The sequence below is a fragment of the Schistocerca americana genome, chromosome 3 (assembly GCF_021461395.2).
Source record: "Schistocerca americana isolate TAMUIC-IGC-003095 chromosome 3, iqSchAmer2.1, whole genome shotgun sequence".
NCBI classification, from domain to species: Eukaryota; Metazoa; Arthropoda; class Insecta; order Orthoptera; family Acrididae; genus Schistocerca; species Schistocerca americana.
In genome coordinates, this window is record NC_060121.1 from 113,649,052 (window position 1) to 113,667,594 (window position 18,543).

At 38.5% G+C, this 18,543-nt stretch overlaps 1 protein-coding gene across 1 annotated transcript in view; it reads right to left on the reverse strand.

Annotated features, from left to right (window-relative positions):
• LOC124605904 (coiled-coil and C2 domain-containing protein 2A) overlaps positions 1 to 18,543 on the reverse strand; it is a 348,984-nt gene that overhangs the window by 276,428 nt on the left and 54,013 nt on the right. The window contains exons 5-6 of the mRNA XM_047137851.1: positions 17,267 to 17,568; positions 6,448 to 6,733 (exon numbers count right to left, since the gene is read on the reverse strand). Coding sequence (XP_046993807.1) covers positions 6,448 to 6,733; positions 17,267 to 17,568 — 588 coding nt within the window. The remainder of the gene's footprint in view (positions 1 to 6,447; positions 6,734 to 17,266; positions 17,569 to 18,543) is intronic.

Below are 18,543 nucleotides of genomic sequence, written 5' to 3' on the forward strand. Positions count from 1 at the left end.
CCAAACACTGTAAAGTTGCACAGATCAGACCAATATTCAAGAAAGGAAGTAGAAGTAATCCACTAAATTACAGGTCCATATCATTAATGGCAATTTGTATTCAAACATTATGAATTCCCATGAAGAAAATGGTCTATTGACACACAGTCAACACGGATTTAGAAAACATCATTCATGTGAAACACAACTACCTCTTTACTCACATGTAGTGTTGAGTGCTATTGACAAGGGATTTCAAATTGATCGTATATTTCTAAATTTTTAGATGGCTTTCAACACTCTACCACACAAGCGGCTTGTAGTGAAATTGCGTGTTTGTGGAGTATTGTCTCAGATAGGAGACTGAATTCATGATTTCCTGTCAGAGAGGTCACAGTTAATAGTAACTGGTGGAAAGTCATCAAGTAAAACAGAGGTGATTTCTGGCATTCCCCAAGGTAGTGTTATAGGCCCTTTGCTGTTCCTTACCTATATGAAGGATTTAGGAGACAATCTGAGCAGCCGTGTTAGGTTGTTTGCAGATGACACTGTCATTTATTGAATAGTAAAGTCATCAGAAGATAAAAAAATGCAAAACAATTTAGAAAAGATAACTGTATGGTGTGAAAATTGGCAACTGATCCTAAATAATGCAATGTGGTAGGACATCCATATGAGTGCTAAAAGGAATCTGTGAAACTTCAGTTACAGGATAAATCAGTCAAATCTAAAGGTCATAAATTCAACTAAATACTTAGGAATTACAATTATGAACAACTAAATTTTCAAATCTCGTCCAATACAGTCCCCAACAATGTCTTTCCTTCTCATCCCATACGGTAATCTCTCCTGACCCATGGTTCTGGGTGACATTCTTGAAATCTACCCTTTTCCCTCGACCTCTCCAGTCCTTTTTCTCCATCCTTCTTTCTTCCCCTTCAATCTTCTGCCTGAAGAAGGAGCCACTGGCTCCAAAAGCTTGCCAATCACAACAGTCTTTTATGTGTGTTCTACTGCTGCTTGCTGAGTAGATTTTTTGTCTAGCCAATTAAATAATTTTAACAACTGCACTGGAAGGAACACACGGAAAATGTCATGAGGAAGGCTAATCAAATACTGTGTTTTATTGGCAGGACACTTAGAAAATGTAACAGTTCTATTAAAGAGACTGCCTACACTACACTCGACCGTCCTCTTTAGAACACTGCTGTGTGGTGTGGGATCCTTACCAGGCAGGACTGACAGTAGATTGTGAAAGTTCAAAGAGGAGCAGCATGTTTAGTATTATCACGAAATAGGGGAGAGAGTGTCACTGAAATGATATACGATTTGGGGTGGACATCATTAAAACCAAGGTGTTTTTCATTGCGACAGAATCTTCTCAGAAAATTTCAGTCACCAGTCTTCTCCTCTGAATGCATAAATATTTTGTTGATGTTGACCTACATAGGGAGAAACAACTACCATAATAAAATAAGGGAAATCAGAGCTTGCATGTAAAGATACAGGTGCCCTGAATGAGATTGGAATAATTGAAAATTATTGTGAAGGTGGTTTGATAAGCCCTCTGCCAGGAACTTCAATGTGATTTGCAGAGTATCATTGTAGAGGTAGATATACATCACAGCTACCCAGCTTATGGCACCTAGTGACAACTGTTACATTGCCCAGGCCCTGCCTCTAGGGTTCCAGTTCCATCTGTTGGCATTTCCTGGAGGGGAGGCAGGCACAGAACTGCATTCCCTCTACTGCTGCCACATGGACAAGGAACTGTACTATGAATGAGTCACCCGCCCACATGTCACAGAGGAATGGGCATCTCATTGCTCTTCCCCCAAGGAAGGAGATGTGTAGTAACCTTCACCACTCTTACTGCAGTGTGCACCACGCAGCTTGAGTAGCATACTGTAAGGCTACTCTAGGCACCAACCAAAGGGCACAGATCATGGTCTGGTGCCTCAATCACCTGCAGCAACCAGTAGCCAGTAGTCAGTAGCCAGTAACCAGTAGCCAGCAGCCAACACTCTTTATATTCCCATGCACTGGCTCTGGCTTGCAGCCTGTGTGCGTCAAGAAGTCTGTACGTACCACTGGGCTTGTACATGTGCTTAAACTGAATTATCATGCTGTCATGCCATAACATAATAAATAGTTATTTTTTTTTTTTTTTTTTTTTTTTTTTTTATGACCGTGTCTTTTATTGTGTTTGGAGACACAACAGATGTTCATTTCAATTATAGACCACATCACACAAGACTTGCTGTGGAACATACTTAGGCCATGCTCTACAATCTGGTCATCATGATGGCAAATCAAAACACTTCCGTTCTATGGTAACACATATGCTGCTTTGGGTAATCAGCATTTATCTACTTCATCTTGTGATGAATACCAGTATGCAGTAGACGCATACCAGCTCACACTACAGGCAAAAAAAAAAACTGAACACTAGTTGTACTGACATGGACATATCCTGTAAACAGCACCTCTGATTGTTGCCAAAACTGCATACAACCTGAAAACTGTTATCAGATGTCCATGTGGACAACCTAAGAAAGATCATCAGATATCATTAATACATATTTTCAGTTTTTATGACTCTGCTAATTCCATGATCCAAGATGAAAAGGAAGTAAGATTAAGGGTTAATGTTCCACTAACAATGAGGTCATTCAAAATGGAATGCAAGCTCATATAGGACAAGGTTGGGGAAGGAAAGCAGTCATCATTTTTTCTCAAAGGAACCATTCAATTTTTACTTCAATCAATTTATGGAACCTCGGAAAACCTATATCTAAATGTCTGTCAGGGATTTAAACCTCACTCTTGCTTTAACCACTGAGTGACTTCTGTCATCCTAAGGTCTAAGGAAGCATATGGTGCTAAAGCAGGGAAGTGTTGAAATAATGGTTATGATGATCATAATAATGACAAAAGAAATCATGTATTGTAGGCTCGAAACCACTGTGACATAGAAAATAATAATAATAATAATAGGAACTGTGCAATAATTCAGAATAATTCACTCGATGCCTTCCAGAAAGACAGTTTCCATTCCTTCCAAATTAACTAAGTAAGCAGAGACTAAATGTGGCTTAGAGTCAAAGAATTAGTACTGATGGCAGTTGAGAGATTCTTACCACATAAATTTATAAGGGACAGAACAGAGCCCACATTCTACATGGAACAGGTCAGGACACCTTTGCAAAAGCAACAACGAAACCACCCCAGATTTAAAAGATCGTAAAATCTCCAAGGTCTGTGATGTCTGCAGAAGCTCCAAACTTAGTGCAGTCTTTAGTGTGAGATGCTGTTAACAATATCCACGATGAAACTCTGTCTCGAAATGTGGCACAAAATCAAAAGAGATTCAGGTTGTATGTGAAGCACACTACCTGCAAGACACAATCAATACCTTAACTTTGTGATAGCAATAAAGCCTTTTTGATAGTCAACAAAGTGGGGTTACTAAGCACAGTTTCCCAAAATCCCTTCACCAAAAAAGATAAAGTAAATATTCTACAATTCGTATCAAGAACAGCTGCCAACACAAATAACTTTGAAGATACCTTTGGTATAGCAAAGCAGCTTAAGTCACTTAACAAAGGCAAGTCTTCTGATCCATATAGCATAGCACTTAGGTTCCTTTCAGAATATGTTGATGTAACAGCTCCATATTTTACAATCATACACAATCACTTGCTTAATGGAGGATCTATAACTAAGTATTGGAAAACTGCACAGGTAACATCAACAGACAAGATAACAAACAGAAGTAATCCAACGAATTGCAGACCTGTACCACTGACATAAATTTGAATTAAGACTGTGGAATACATACTATGTTTGAATATTATGAAATGCTGTGAAGAAAACACTCGACTGCACACAGTCAGCATGGACTCAGAAAATATCATCCTTGTGAAACACAACTGGCTCATTATTCATATGAAGTAATGAGTTCTATTTATACATGAAGTAATGAGTTCTATTAACAGATATCTCAAATTGACTCCATACTGCTAGATTTCCAGAAGACTTTTGATGCTGTTCCTCACAAGTGACTTCTAACCAAATTGTGTGCCTGTGTAGTACAGTCACAGTTAAATGACTGAATTCATCATTTCCAGTTTGAAAGTTCACAGTTTGTAGTAACTTGTGGAAAGTCATAGAGTAAAACAGAAATGATATCTGGTGTTCCCCAAGGAAGTGTTACAGGCCCACTGCTCTTCCTAATCTATACAAATAATTTATGAGACAACATGAGCAGCCCTCTTGGATGTTTTTGTAGGTGATGCTGTCATAAACCATCTAGTTAAAGTCATCAGAAGATCAAAACCAAATGAAAAATGATTTAGACAAGATATCTGTATGGTATAAAAAGTAACAATTGGCCCTAAAAATTAAAAGTGTGAAGTCCTCCAAATGGGTACTAATTTTCAGTTACATGACGAATCACAAGAATTTAAATCATATCAATTCAAGTAAATACTTAGGTATTGCAATTATGAACAATTTAGATTGGAACCACCGCACAGAATATGTTGTCCAGGAACTGAACCAAAGACTCTGTTTTATTGGCAGGTACTACAGAAACTGAAACTTCCTGGCAGATTAAAACTGTGTGCCCGACCGAGACTCAAACTCGGGACCTTTGCCTTAGTTCTGCTAGGTTCGCAGGAGAACTTCTGTAAAGTTTGGAAGGTAGGAGACGAGATACTGGCAGAAGTAAAGCTGTGGGTACCGGGCGTGAGTCGTGCTTCGGTAGCTCAGTTGGTAGAGCACTTGCCCGCGCAAGGCAAAGGTCCAGAGTTCGAGTCTCGGTTGGGCACACAGTTTTAATCTGCCAGGAAGTTTCATTTCAGCACACACTCCGCTGCAGAGTGAAAATCTCATTCTGGACTACAGAAACTGCCTACACTATGTCTGTCTGACCTCTTCTGGAGTACTGCTGTGCATTATGAGATCCTTCCCCTTCCCCTTCATTTTGTACTATCATGAAAAAGGGGAGAGAGTGTCATGGAAATGATACATAAGTTGAGGTGCCAGTCATTAAATAAAACCCTTTTTTGTTGCTGTGAGATCTTCTCACGAAAATTTCAATCACCAACTTTCATTACCAAACATGAAAATATTTTGTTGACTCCCACTGACATAGGGAGAAATGATCATTGTATGCAAAGGAAGATCTAGACATTCATTTTGCCCATGTGATAGTCAAGAGTGGAATGGCAGAGAAATGATGTGGAAGTGGTTTGATGAATTCTCTGCCAAGTTTTTAAGAGTGAATTGAAGAGTAGTAATGTAAATGTAGATAGCTTGATGATACACTACACTTATTGCTCCACTGTAATCATTCAAGAGAAAAATGAAATATGATTGCTCTACAGGCCTTGAAATGTTTTACTTCTCCTCACAATTTCAGCCTAAAATCTGAGTATCTCATAAATTCACCCAGACCACTACTTTAAAGATCATTTTACCCCTTACTTTTTTAAACCAATCTCCTTCACACCCTATTGAGTATAGCTGAATAATAACTGTTTGCATGAGGATCACACCTACGGTTAAACTGAATTAAACAATAGCCGCTTCTGCTCCAGTTATGAAATGAGCAGTTACTGAATACAGCAAGAAATTATAGCATACCATTAATGAAAGGCATGTCACAAATGGAGCAGGAGACACTCTTGACATACCACAATGATTAAAATTGAGCAAGACTTTCATAAAAGCTTAGTGGAAAAGTTCCAAGTTGATATCCATTCCAAGAGGATAAGCCTACTGGCTCAAATCTGCACAGAAGACTTAAAAGAATGCTCAGTCGGCTATGAGTACATGTGGAGACAATACAGAGCAACCTTGAACATGGAGTCTGAAGGATGAAGATGAAATCCGCTGTTACTGTGATCAGGTCTTCTCCATTCCAATACATCTTTGAAAATCTATAGGGAGAACGGAAGATTAAGAATTAAATGTTCTATTGATGATGGATCACTAGAGATGGAGCTCAAGCTTGGATTGGGACGGAATGGTGAAAAAACTGGCCATGTCCTTTTCAAAGCAATGCTCCCAGAATTTGCCATAAGCAATTTATGGAAACCACAGAAAACCTAAATATATGTGCTCAGATGGGGAGTCAAATTACCATCCTCTTAAGTACAATTGCTGTGTCTTTATCACTTCATCACCTCACTAGATGAACATTTGGTGATGCAGCTCAGTATTGAGCCACTGGAAAAAAGTTCATGGTTTGTGGACATGCAAAATTTAAAAAAAGTTCTGGTTAATTGTCATCATGAATGAGTTTTAATCAAAATACACTAACCACAAAAACTGATTTAAAGGTGTCCATTTCTTTTTGAAATTAAATAATACGGACTTTATCTATTCCGCACATTCATTTTAAAAATTATAATTGTCCTAAATCTCGAACAAAAGAAGAAACACTGAATGCAATATTCTTACCATTTTCTGCTGGGTGTTGCCACTCTGACCCTGGCTTTTCAGTTTTTCAGATAACAGCTCCTTAGTCCAGATGTGCAGCCTATGCTCCCACTCCCTCTGCTCCTTTTCTCTGTCACCAGGTGGCTGGCACATGATTCGCAGCTGTAGTGGTGTGCAGCTGTAACCTTGTAACTGACGCAAGGTGCGTAAATCCTTCCACAGTGACAAAATACGAGCTAGCAGGTGACGGCATGCACGACCCTCCTCAAGTAGTTTTAACTGTGTTTGCAGGATCTCTTCTTTGTATCTAGGGGAAAAGAGATGACATTCAGTATATTTTTTCTTTCCTGTGTATTTATTAACACAACTTTAATGCCAAGTTACTTGTTTAAAACAAAATTAATAAAACTGATTTCAAACTCTGATGTTGTCTGTAAAAACCCTTCAAGATGTTTATGAGACACAATATATACAATTTCAAAAATGTTTTACTTTTTATGTTCACCTTTGAGAACTTATTTGCAATTTTATCTGCAAAATAATGTATTTTTTAGTTTTAAGTTTATTTATATATTTTATTTGTGTTTACACTACATTCTGGACTGATGACCTCAGAAGTTAAGTCCCATAGTGCTCAGAGCCACTACATTCTGCAAATCACAGAGAATTACTTACTGGGTAAACTTTTCAATATAGTTATTAAATATTCTTCTCATTCCTTCCATATACAGAAATTGGGAAACCACAGACTACATTTTTCTGGCTATGTTTTGATTAATTATATCATCTAACATAATACTTGTTTGAATTATTTGCAGCCTGTAGCTGCAAGCAGCATAAAATCCTTTAAACAATTTGTCATAGCTGCAGACCCAAGCTCAATGAAGATCATCAGCATAATATTTCACTAACATTTTCAACTGACATGAACAGATTATTCAGCAATCACAATGCTTGACTTATTACCTTACTACCATTTTGTGTTTAATGAAATACTAACAGAAGACATAGATACTTTAGATCATCAGCACTTTTAGTTGGTACCCAGAGAGCACTAAGTAAAATTTGGGAATTTTAGAAGGAAACAGAAGGGAAAGACAGATGACAGAGCAGTGCTGACAACCAGTGGACAATAATTGACAGAAATGTGGATCAGGATGAATTAACAATTGAACCAAAATACACCCTAAAACTAAAAGTTTACTACTGGAAAAAACTGGAATGCCCTCATAGTCTACCTAGAACTAAGTACCTACTGCTAATGCACAAGTTTTACTTACTTGTGGAATAAAATAATGTCTGATGATATGAAAAAAGGGTTGCTATAATCAGCATTAACAGAGTAAAACGCAACATTAAAAACAAGACTGGTCTATTTGACTAAAACAAAATCAAAACAACAAACGAACGCATCTAATGAGGACCTGCGTTGTGGTAGTTGCTTCAAGGCAGTTACACCTGGGACACAGGTATACCAGAACATAGCAAAAATGGCTTTGGAGGGGTATCTGTCATTTGAGAGCATGATGAAATGTAACTTTAAGGTCTGACACAGGATACTGTTCAGCTGTCCCCACCCTGAGTGATACTGTAAAAAATGAGGGTGCCCTTTATGACTGATTACTCAGTGGAATATCAGGAGCAAGGAGAGATATTGTATGGGATTTATGTTTGTGTACCAGATTTAGAAGCCAAGTATCTTTCTGTCAGGACATTGGCAACACTTTCAGCATGTTCCGACAGGAACAGCTTACTGTTCAAGATGTGATGTCTGCATGTAGCAAAACTGTAGTGGCTGACTATTTTAGTATTTGAAGTACTGAAGATATGATAGTGGATGTATTATTGGTGACTGGTTGATGTAATATGGAAAGAGGATCCATAAAGCCATCAGGTAAGTATATGTCAATATCCTGGAAGCTAGTTCACTGATGAGAAGAGAGCTAAGTAAAATGGATTGGAGGGTACATGCAGAGTATTTGAAGAATAAGTATAGGATCTCTTGATCCTAATTCCAAAGTAAACAGATGTTGCCAATGAACCTGAATTAGATGAGTGGTTTTGTATTTTGGATGGCCAGGAAGATGCATAAGTGACAAGATACATAAGTGACAGAAGGTAACTTACCATTATTGATGTGTATATATCAGAAAAAGGGTGAAAAGGAGAGAGAGAGAGAACAATTTTAGAAAATATCTTCAGAAGTTCATAAGAGAGACAGATTAAAAAGTCTGTATGCTAACAAGGAACGATTTTAATGCTATAATTGGTAATTAATTATTAGTGATGCTAAATGGCATTCACTGGAAATAAATTACAAACTCAAATAACAAGGCACTTTAGGACTTTGTAAGTCAAGAATAGTTGTTCCTCAAGCACACAGACATATAGAAATAGTATAGCTAAAGAAAAGTAACAAAAGCTGTTCACACATACAGAGTATACAGGGGAAGTGATATCTGGAAGCTAAAATACCATTAAGAAATCAATAGTCTTAGAGACATTGAGAAATGCATGAGGAAAACTAACTTCTTATGACAATAACCAATGTGGCAACAATATGGAAAGGACAGATTGCTACTCACAACATTCGGGTTCCGCTAAATAGGTCAGGTGTCCACTACACACAGGAGGTGGCTATACGGGTAGCAGGGGCTGTGTGGTGCGGACTGGGCAGTTTTTTAGGTTAGACAGTCTCGGGAAAGATCAAAAAGGGCTCCAGTCTCAATGGGTACAGGGCAAAGAAACGACAAGAATCAACCAAGCAACAATTGGTATTGTAGTTGCAAATTGTTGTAGCTGTGTTAGAAAAGTACCAGAGCTTCAAGAGCTGATAGAAAGCACTTAAGCTGAAATCGTTATAGGAACAGAAAGTTGGCTAAAGCCGAAGATAAATTCTGCTGAAATTTTTACAGAGGCGCAAACTGTGTTCAGAAAGGATAGATCAAACAAAGTAGGTGGTGGTGTGTTTGTGTCTGTTGGTAGTAGTTTATCTCGTAGTGAAGTTGAAATAGATAGTTCCTGTGAATTACTATGGGCAGAGGTTATACTCAACAGCCGTACCAAAATAATAACTGGCTCCTTCTACCAACCCCCTGACTCAGATGATATAATAGCTGAACGGTTCAAAGAAAACTTGAATCTCATTACAAAGAAGTATCCCACTCATACAGTTATAATTGGTGCAGACTTCAATCTACCCTTGATTTGTTGGCGAAAATACATGTTCAAAGCCGGTGGTAGACAGAAAACATCTTCTGAAATTGTACTATATGCTTTCTCTGAGAATTACTTTGAACAATTAGTTCATGAGCCCACACGAATTGTATATGGTTGTGAAAACACACTTGACCTCATAGTCACAAATAATCCTAATCTAATAGAGAGCTCCATGACGGATACAGGGATCAGTGAACACAAGGTCATCGTAGCAAGGCTCAAAACCGTATCAACCAGAACCACTAAAAATAAATGCAAAATATATCTATTTAAAACAGCAGATAAAAATTCTCTTGCTGCCTTCCTAAGAAAGAGTCTCCATTCCTTCCAAGCTAATTATATAAGTGTAGACCAGGTATGGCTCAAATTCAAAGATACAGTATCGACAGCAATAGATAGATTCATACCGCATAAGTAATAAGAGATGGGACTGATCCACCACGGTACACAAAACATGTCAGAACACTGTTGCAGAAGCAATGAAAAAAGCATGCCAAATTTAGAAGAACGCAAAAGCCCCAAGACTGGTTAAGTTTCACGGAAGCTTGAAATTTAGTGCGGACGTCTATGCAAGATGCTTTTAATAGTTTCCACAATGAAACATTGTCTCAAAATATGGTAGAAAACCCAAAGAGATTCTGGCCATATGTAAAGTACACCAGTGGCAAAAAACAGTCAATATCGTCACTGCATGATAGCGATGGAAATGTTACCGATGATGGTGCCACTAAAGCGGAGTTACTAAATACAGTTTTCCATAATTCTTTCATGAAAGAAGATGAAGTAAATATTCCAGAATTCAAAACCACAACAGCTGTTAGCATGAGTGACATAAAACTAGATATCTTAGGTGTTGCAAAGCAACTCAAATCACTTAAGAAAGACAAGTCTTCCGGTCCAGATGGTATACCAATCAGGTTCCTTTCACAGTATGCAGAAACAATACTGCCTTTCTTAGCAATCATATCCAACCACTCACTTGACGAAAGGTCTGTTCCTAAAGACTGGAAAGTAGCACAGGTCACACCAATATTCAAGAAAGGAAATAGGAGTAACCTATTGAATTACAGACACATATCACTGACCTCAATTTGCAGTAGGATTTTGGAGCATATACTGTAGTCGAAAATTATGAATCACCTTGAAGAAAATGAATTATTGATACATAACCAACACAGATTCAGAAAATATCATTCTTCTGCAACACAGCTAGCTGTTTATTCCCACGAAGTAATGAGTGCTGTCAACAAGGGATCTCAGATCGATTCCATATCCCTAGATTTCCAGAAGGCTTTTGATACCGTTCCTCACAAGAGACTATTAATCAAATTGTGTGCATATGGAGTATCATCTCAGTTGTGTGACTGGATTCATGATTTCCTCTCAGAGAGGTCACAGTTTGTAGTGATAGGCGGCAAATCATTGAGTAGAACAGAAGTGATATCTGGCGTTCCGCAAGGTAGTGCCATAGGCCGTCTGCTGTTCCTGATTTACATAAATGATCTAGGTGGTGATCTGAGCAGACCTCTTAGACTGTTTACGGATGATGCTGTAATTTACCATCTAGTAAAATCATCAGACAATCAATTCCAATTACAATATGATCTAGAGAGAATTTCTGTATGGTGTGAAAAGTGGCAATTGGCACTAAACAAAGAAAAGTGTGAGGCCATCCACATGGGTACTAAAAGAAATCTGATAAATTTTGGGTATATGATAAATTGCACAAATCTAAGGGCTGTCAATTCGACTAAATACCCAGGAATTACAATTACGAGCAACTTAAATTGGAAAGACCACATAGACAATATTGTGGGGAAGACGAAACAAAGACTGTGCTTTGTTGGCAGAACACGTAGAAGATGTGACAAACCCACTAAAGAAACAGCCTACATTACGCTTGTCCGTCCTCTGCTGGAATATTGCTGCACAGTGTGGCATCCTTACCAGGTAGGATTGACAGAGGACATCGAAAAAGTGCAAAGAAGTGTAACCCATTTTGTGTTATCATGCAATAGGGGTGAGAGTTTCACTGATATGATATGCGAGTTGGGGTGGCAATCATTGAACCAAAAGCAGTTTTCTTTATGGCAAGATCTATTTACAAAATATCAATCACCAACTTTCTCTTCCGAATGCGAAAATATTTTGTTGACACCCACCTACTTAGGGAGAAATGATATCATAATAAAATAAGAGAAATCAGAGCTAAAATGAAAGATTTAGGTGTTCCTTTTTCCCACGTGCCATTCGAGAGTGGAATAGTACAGAAGCAGTATGAAAATGGTTCGATGAACCCTCTGCGAGGCACGTAAGTGTGAATTGCAGAGTAGCCATGTAGATGTGGAGGCATTGAGTCAAGAAAGGCACAAGAAAAGGAATATTAGAAATATATCAACTTTCAGACAACATCCTTCTTCAGAAATAGAATTCTCACGTATTCCCACAACGACTCACACACACATGGCAACTGTTTCTGTGCACTGAGGCCCAAATGTCACTCTGCCTGAGCAACAATCCAGCTGCTCTGGATAGTGGGGGTATGGAAGAGGTACGAGGTGAGGAGGGGTAGAGATACTAGGGTAGGGGTTGCGAAGATGCTAGTGCTGCCTGTGGAAGTATGAAGGGATGTAGTGAAGATAGGGTAGGACTACTAAGTGCAGCATTGGGAGGCTGTGACTGGAGGAGGTGGAGGGGTGTAGAGGAGAGATGAGAGAACTAGAGAAGAGGAAAGGACTTGTAGGTGCATTGCACAATGAAGCCATGTGTGAGTGGAGTGGAGTGTGCCTGTCTGCTAGTCAACTCATTATCTAAATGGTGAGTAGCAGTCTATCCTTTCCATATTGTTGTTATTCCATCTTGGGCTTTCCATTGTTTAATCAATTTCAGCAAGGACTTTGAAATTACTTAGTCCTGAAGATAGTATCTCTTCACACTAAAGAATAATCTCAGAACTCCAATCTTTAAAATGATAAAAAAAACCTGTTGTAAAAATGTTGAGAACTAGAAAAAAATAAATCAAAACAAAAGGGTTAAAAACTAGAAATGACAAAATGAATCAAAGTATGTCTTGGCTTTTTGTGCAAGTGTTTGAACTTCGCTTTCTGACATGGAGTTATCAAATACATTGATTCCATTTGTTAGTATGTCACATTGTCATCCCATTCTCAAGAATCTGTAAAGAGTGTAGCCAATATGTTAAGATGGAGATGAAAAATATTTTTTGAATTGACATCTAGCATTTGTCATGTGTAAAAAATTCTCTCTTGTACTATTGCCACACTTGCACAGTGCTTAATTCTTTTGGCTGCAGGTGCATTAATATGGTGTCTGATTTAGGTGAACATCTGTAAAACTAATTCATCTTGATATCTTGTCAGTAAGAGCTGGGAGATGCTGAGAGAACGTGCATTTCACCGAACATCAGTGCAGGCTCTGGAAAAACAAAAGAGCATCATAGAGGATAGTGGGCAGTTCACAATCAGCTATAAGCAGTGGCACGAAACTAACAATAGTTCACAGTCTCATTGGAGTCCAGCCAGTGAGTTCACATAACAGCAAAACTCGCAGCAACTGCAAAAGATGATTACATTGGTTGTTGAAATATTGTGCATAAAATGGAAACATCAACTTGACTGACCTCCATGAAGTACACCACTACTTAGGACAACAGTATTAGGAAAAGAATGATTGCTACTCACCATAAAGTTCACCTGTTGAGTTGCAAACAGGCCCAACAAAAACACTTTTACACATCATACTAGGCCTACAACTTTGCTTCCGCCGTTTTTTCACAAAGTTCAGGGCTTTATTGTGTAAAACTTACAAAAAATTATGATTCATAGTATTGCCCATTGCTGGCCACTACATTCTCCCATCTTTCGGATAGCATACGAATCCCATGGCGGAAGAACTGGGCATCTTTGTGGGGATCCACAAATCAATTCAGTTTTGCACTTGTTCATATGATCGGAAGTACTGGTCAGCCAGACTGTATGCAACTGATCAAAAAAGGTGGTAGTCAGAGACAGCAATGTATGGAGAATATGCTGGGAGGGATAGGACTTCTCATTTCATTGTTTCCATGTGTATTTTGACAGGTTTTGCAACATGGGGTCAAGCACTGACCTGCTGCAAAATTACCTATATGTGTCTATTGCTGTATTGTGGCCATTTGTGTTTCAGTGCTGGTCTCGAATGCATCAGTTGCTTTCGATAATGATATCCTGTGACTGTCATCATCTGTTTCAAGCAGCTACGAAAACGTTCTGTCTTCCACCGCTATACCGGTCTTCAACATCAATATCACCATTCGTAAGGTGTTGAAAACATTCTCTGCTCATTCTTCCACTAACAGTTCCCTCACCATTGGTCTTACCCAGCATTTTAAGAGCCACAAGCTGCAGATCTCTTCATGCTAAAGCAAAAAATTAAAACTTCCCGTAAATGGCGAGAAATGGGTACATAAGTTGACATACTTAATCGAGAATAACCTTACGATGCAATCACAAATCAACTAATATTTTTAGGGCATTATGTTTACAGATGCCTAAGTTTATTGTTTTACACCTGAACCCCACTTACCTCTACTGCTGTCTATTGCAAAATGGTGGAAGCAAAGTTGTAGACCTAATAGTTTCCAGCCAAAGCCTTCTTCTGCAAAGAAAACACACACACACACACACACACACACACACACACACACACACACACACACACACACATTCACACAAGCAAGCACACCTCACACACATATGGCGACTACCACACACAGCTCCAACTGGAATGCAGCTGACATGTGAATAAAAATCTGGAGCGGAGCAGGAAAAGCGAGGGATAGCAGGTTATGTGTGGGGGGAGAGAAGAGTGCTGTCTGGTGGGTCATGCATGAACTAGAGAAACAGGGGCAGTGTTTCAGTCAGAATTGTCAGTAATAGTGGCCATGTGTGCATGAGATGTGCTTGCTTGCATGAATGTGTGTGTGTTTTCCTTACTGAGGAAAGCTTTGGCTGAAACCTATAATGTGTAACAGTCATTCTGTTGTTCCTGTGTGTAACTCAATGGATCATCTTTACGGTGAGTGGCAATCTATCCTTTTCTTAATATTGTTGATATTCCAACCTTGAGTTTCCATTGTTTGATATTAACTAGGACAGGTATATTTCAGTCACGGAAGACAAGTAGCAAAGTACTTGAATTAAGAAAGTACATATGTATCAGTTACAGAATTAATCAATGAAGAAACATGATTACAGTACTCAGATAAATTGCAAGCTGAAACCAGTAGGAAGATCTTGGGCAGTGTGCCAGACTGCTGGTGGAGCAGGAAGTGGAAAAGGAGAGGAGCTCTTCGTCGCAGACTACTCTGTGGCACAACATACAGCTGAACATAACATGCTCAATTTCACTGGCTGCTTCACAACCCAGGCCATCTGGATCTTCCCCTCCACAACCAGCTTTTCTGAACTGTGCAAATGGGAATGATCCTTACAATACATTCTCCACTCCTGAAATTATCCCAGTCTCAACATATGGTAACCTACTATCCCCACATCCTCCACATAACAGTTTCCAGCCCTTGTATTATCACCTCCTCCATTTTCACATTCCCTCACCCTCTTTATGTGCCACCCTCTACCAATGTACCCACCCATCCTTTCCTCTTATCTGCTCCTCTACTTTTCTACTCCTCTCCTGTTCTGGTCCCCATTTTTCCCCCACAACCCACTTCCTGATGCTGCACCTGGCAGTCTCTAGTCCCTGCATGTCCCACCAGACAGCATGTTTCTCTTTCCTCACCCATACCCTACTATCTCTCCCTCTCTTCCATCCTACTTCAGATTGAAATTCACATTACAGTTGTGTTTTGGTCAGAGTTGCCAGTAATAGTGGCCGTGTGTGCACAAGGTGTACTTTCTTGCATGAACGTGTGTGTGTTTTCCTTGGTGAGGAAAGCTTTGGCTGAAAGCTATAATGTGTAACAGTCATTCTGTTGTTCCTGTATGTAACTCAATGGATCATCTTTATGATGAGTGGCAATCTATCCTTTTCTTAATATTGTTGATATTCTAACCTTGAGCTTCCATTGCTTGATATTAACTAGGACAGGTATATTTCAGCCATCAACAGTCACATTCATCGAAGGCAAGTAAAAAAGTACTTGAATTAAGAAAATACCTATGTATCAGTTACAAAGTTAATCAATGAAGAAACATGATTACAGTACTTAGATATATTGCAAGCTGAAATCAGTAGGAAGATTGTGGGCAGTTTGCCAGACTGCTGGTGGAGCAGGACATATATTTGTTCAATTGGAAGTGTTAACCAAGTGTATGTTTACATACAGCTTATTTTTAGTGGCAATGAGTATCAATTTTTATGCCTTAAATATCTTGGCAGTTTGTTTAAACAAGGTAGACATCTCTGAACTTGAAACAAAGATGCAAAACTCCATGGAATTCCTTCTGATATCTTACAATCAAACAATGTGTGTTACAGTTTGTCTGAAATTAATAAATAATATTATAATTAAAGGTAAAAATTGAACATGCTTGAAGCATCTGCATCAAGTGTATCAATTAATTTAATGTAACAGTATTATGAAAAGGATAATTGCTACTCATGATGCTGAGTCATAGATAGGCACAACAAAAAGCCTGCAACAAGGCCCTCTTTGGAAATAGGCAACATATACACACTTACGCAAACACAGCTCACACACACATGACTGGTCTCTGGTTGATGAGTCTGGCCTCAGCAGCCAGAGACTGTAGTCATGTGTGTGTGAGCTGCACCTGCATGTGTGTGTGTGTGTGTGTGTGTGTGTGTGTGTGTGTGTGTGTGTGTGTGTGTGCTGTCTATTTCCAACAAAAGCCTTGTAGGCCAAAAGCTCACTTTCTGACAGTTTCGTTGTGCCTAACTGTGACTCAGCATCTCCGCTGTATGGTGAGTAGCAACTATCCTTTTCATAATATTGTTATGTTCAGTCTTGTATTTTCCATTGTTTAATTAATCTAATATTGATTTTTTTAAATGCTCATTTATTTAGGTAAGTAGCAACTATCATTTTCATACTATTATTATGTTCTGTCCTGGATTTTCCATTGTTTAATTAATTTAATATTGATTTATTTAGGATAAATAATTTACTAAGTTTTGCCACACCACCTCAAAAAATTATCCTACAGGACAATTGCAAAAATGATTACATTTTATTCTGGAAGACAAAACAGTAGCAGATAATTATAATTTCTGTTCTAAGGTATACTGTGTGCTTTATGAACATGGAAATTTCTTAGTTATAATATTAAGTGCAAGTGAAGACATGCGGGGAAAGAAGGGCAAACTCCCAAATTTAAAAACTTAGAGATAACTGTTGTCATCTGTTGCTGGGTACAGGAACTATCAAAATTGACATTGGTCTCATCTCTAAATATCCTAATGTGATATTTAGGGGTGAGACCAATGTCAATTTTGATAGTCCCCATACCCAGCAACAGATCTCTAAGCTTTTACATTTGACAGTTAGCCCATTTTTCCACACGTCTTGAAATTGATCATAGGTTTAAAACAGCAATTTCTACTGATTTTACTGACATTAGAAAATGACATTCTTAATTACCTCTGAAGCCTTTCTTTGTGGCTATCTTCATTAGGTGACTCATCTTGTGCAGCAACACAGCTGTCCCTTGCCCTGCGCAAAGCATCTAGTTTTCTAAATAGCCTGTTGATGGAGTCTCGTTCCTGTTGTGCTGCATATTGTCTGAACAATGAGGTTAGCTGTTGTGACAACACATGTTCACGGCTGAATAAAGGATGATGTGTGAATGTTATGGATAACAGTTGAACCTCTAACAGGTAACAACTACGGGACTCTTGTGTTCCAAGTAGCTTGTGATCATTGCCAAAATTTTGTGATCTAGCCTGAAATGGGCAATCAAAGAGATGAATGCAATAAATTTGTAGTAAATGTAATTAAAATGATATTCCAAAGGGCAAGATATGTTCTAATATCATGTTGTCAAACACACTTACATCCACTATCACACACATACACTGCATCCCCAAAGATATCCTCAATATGAATCCAAAGAATGCACAATATATCTTATCAAAGCAAAATAGGAACAGGTTTCCTAACAAAATGTCTCTTAGAAAGAACCAAGTAAACTTTAGTACACAGTTGCCAATACTCATAGAAATGCATGTACAATAAACAGATACTGAATTTAAGTGAGTGCTAAGTTCCTGTTGTAAGCAAAAATAAATAACTTTTTATGTTTTATAAACAGTAGGCCCAATTTTTGCTGCTCATAAATACTGAATATTCATGTAGTGTGAAGCTTGTTAAGCAATTTAATTCTGTTTTTAAGCATATAATCTGTCTTGCAATGCATGATAAGTATGGGTGTTGCCTTATGATATAAAAAAAAATAATAAAAAAAAAATTAAAAAAAAAAAATTGCTAAACAGGAGGAAAAGATTTGAGCCCTTCAGGCAGAATTAGATCACACAAAATTGGAACTAGATAGATTGAAGGGCAAAAAAGGTCATGGGGACTCGGTAAAGGTAACAAGCAATAGGCAAAAGGGGAACAGCTCATCAACTTCTTCTACATTTGAGCTATCAATATCGAATAAATTTGGCTTGTTACCTGAAGTAGGAGGAGAAGAGCCTCATACAGCTGTAGGTTACAGTAGGGTGCAGCAGGATTCTAGGGAGAGTAGGAAGAGAAGACTCTTGCTGCTAGGTAATAGCCATGGGAGGGGTGTAGACCAGATGGTGCAGAAAAAGTTAGGAGCAGGGTACCAGGTCACAAGTATTGTGAAGCCAAGTGCTAGCCTTAGCCAGGTGACAGAGGACACAGGAAAAATGTGGAAAGGTTCTGGCAAAAAGGAT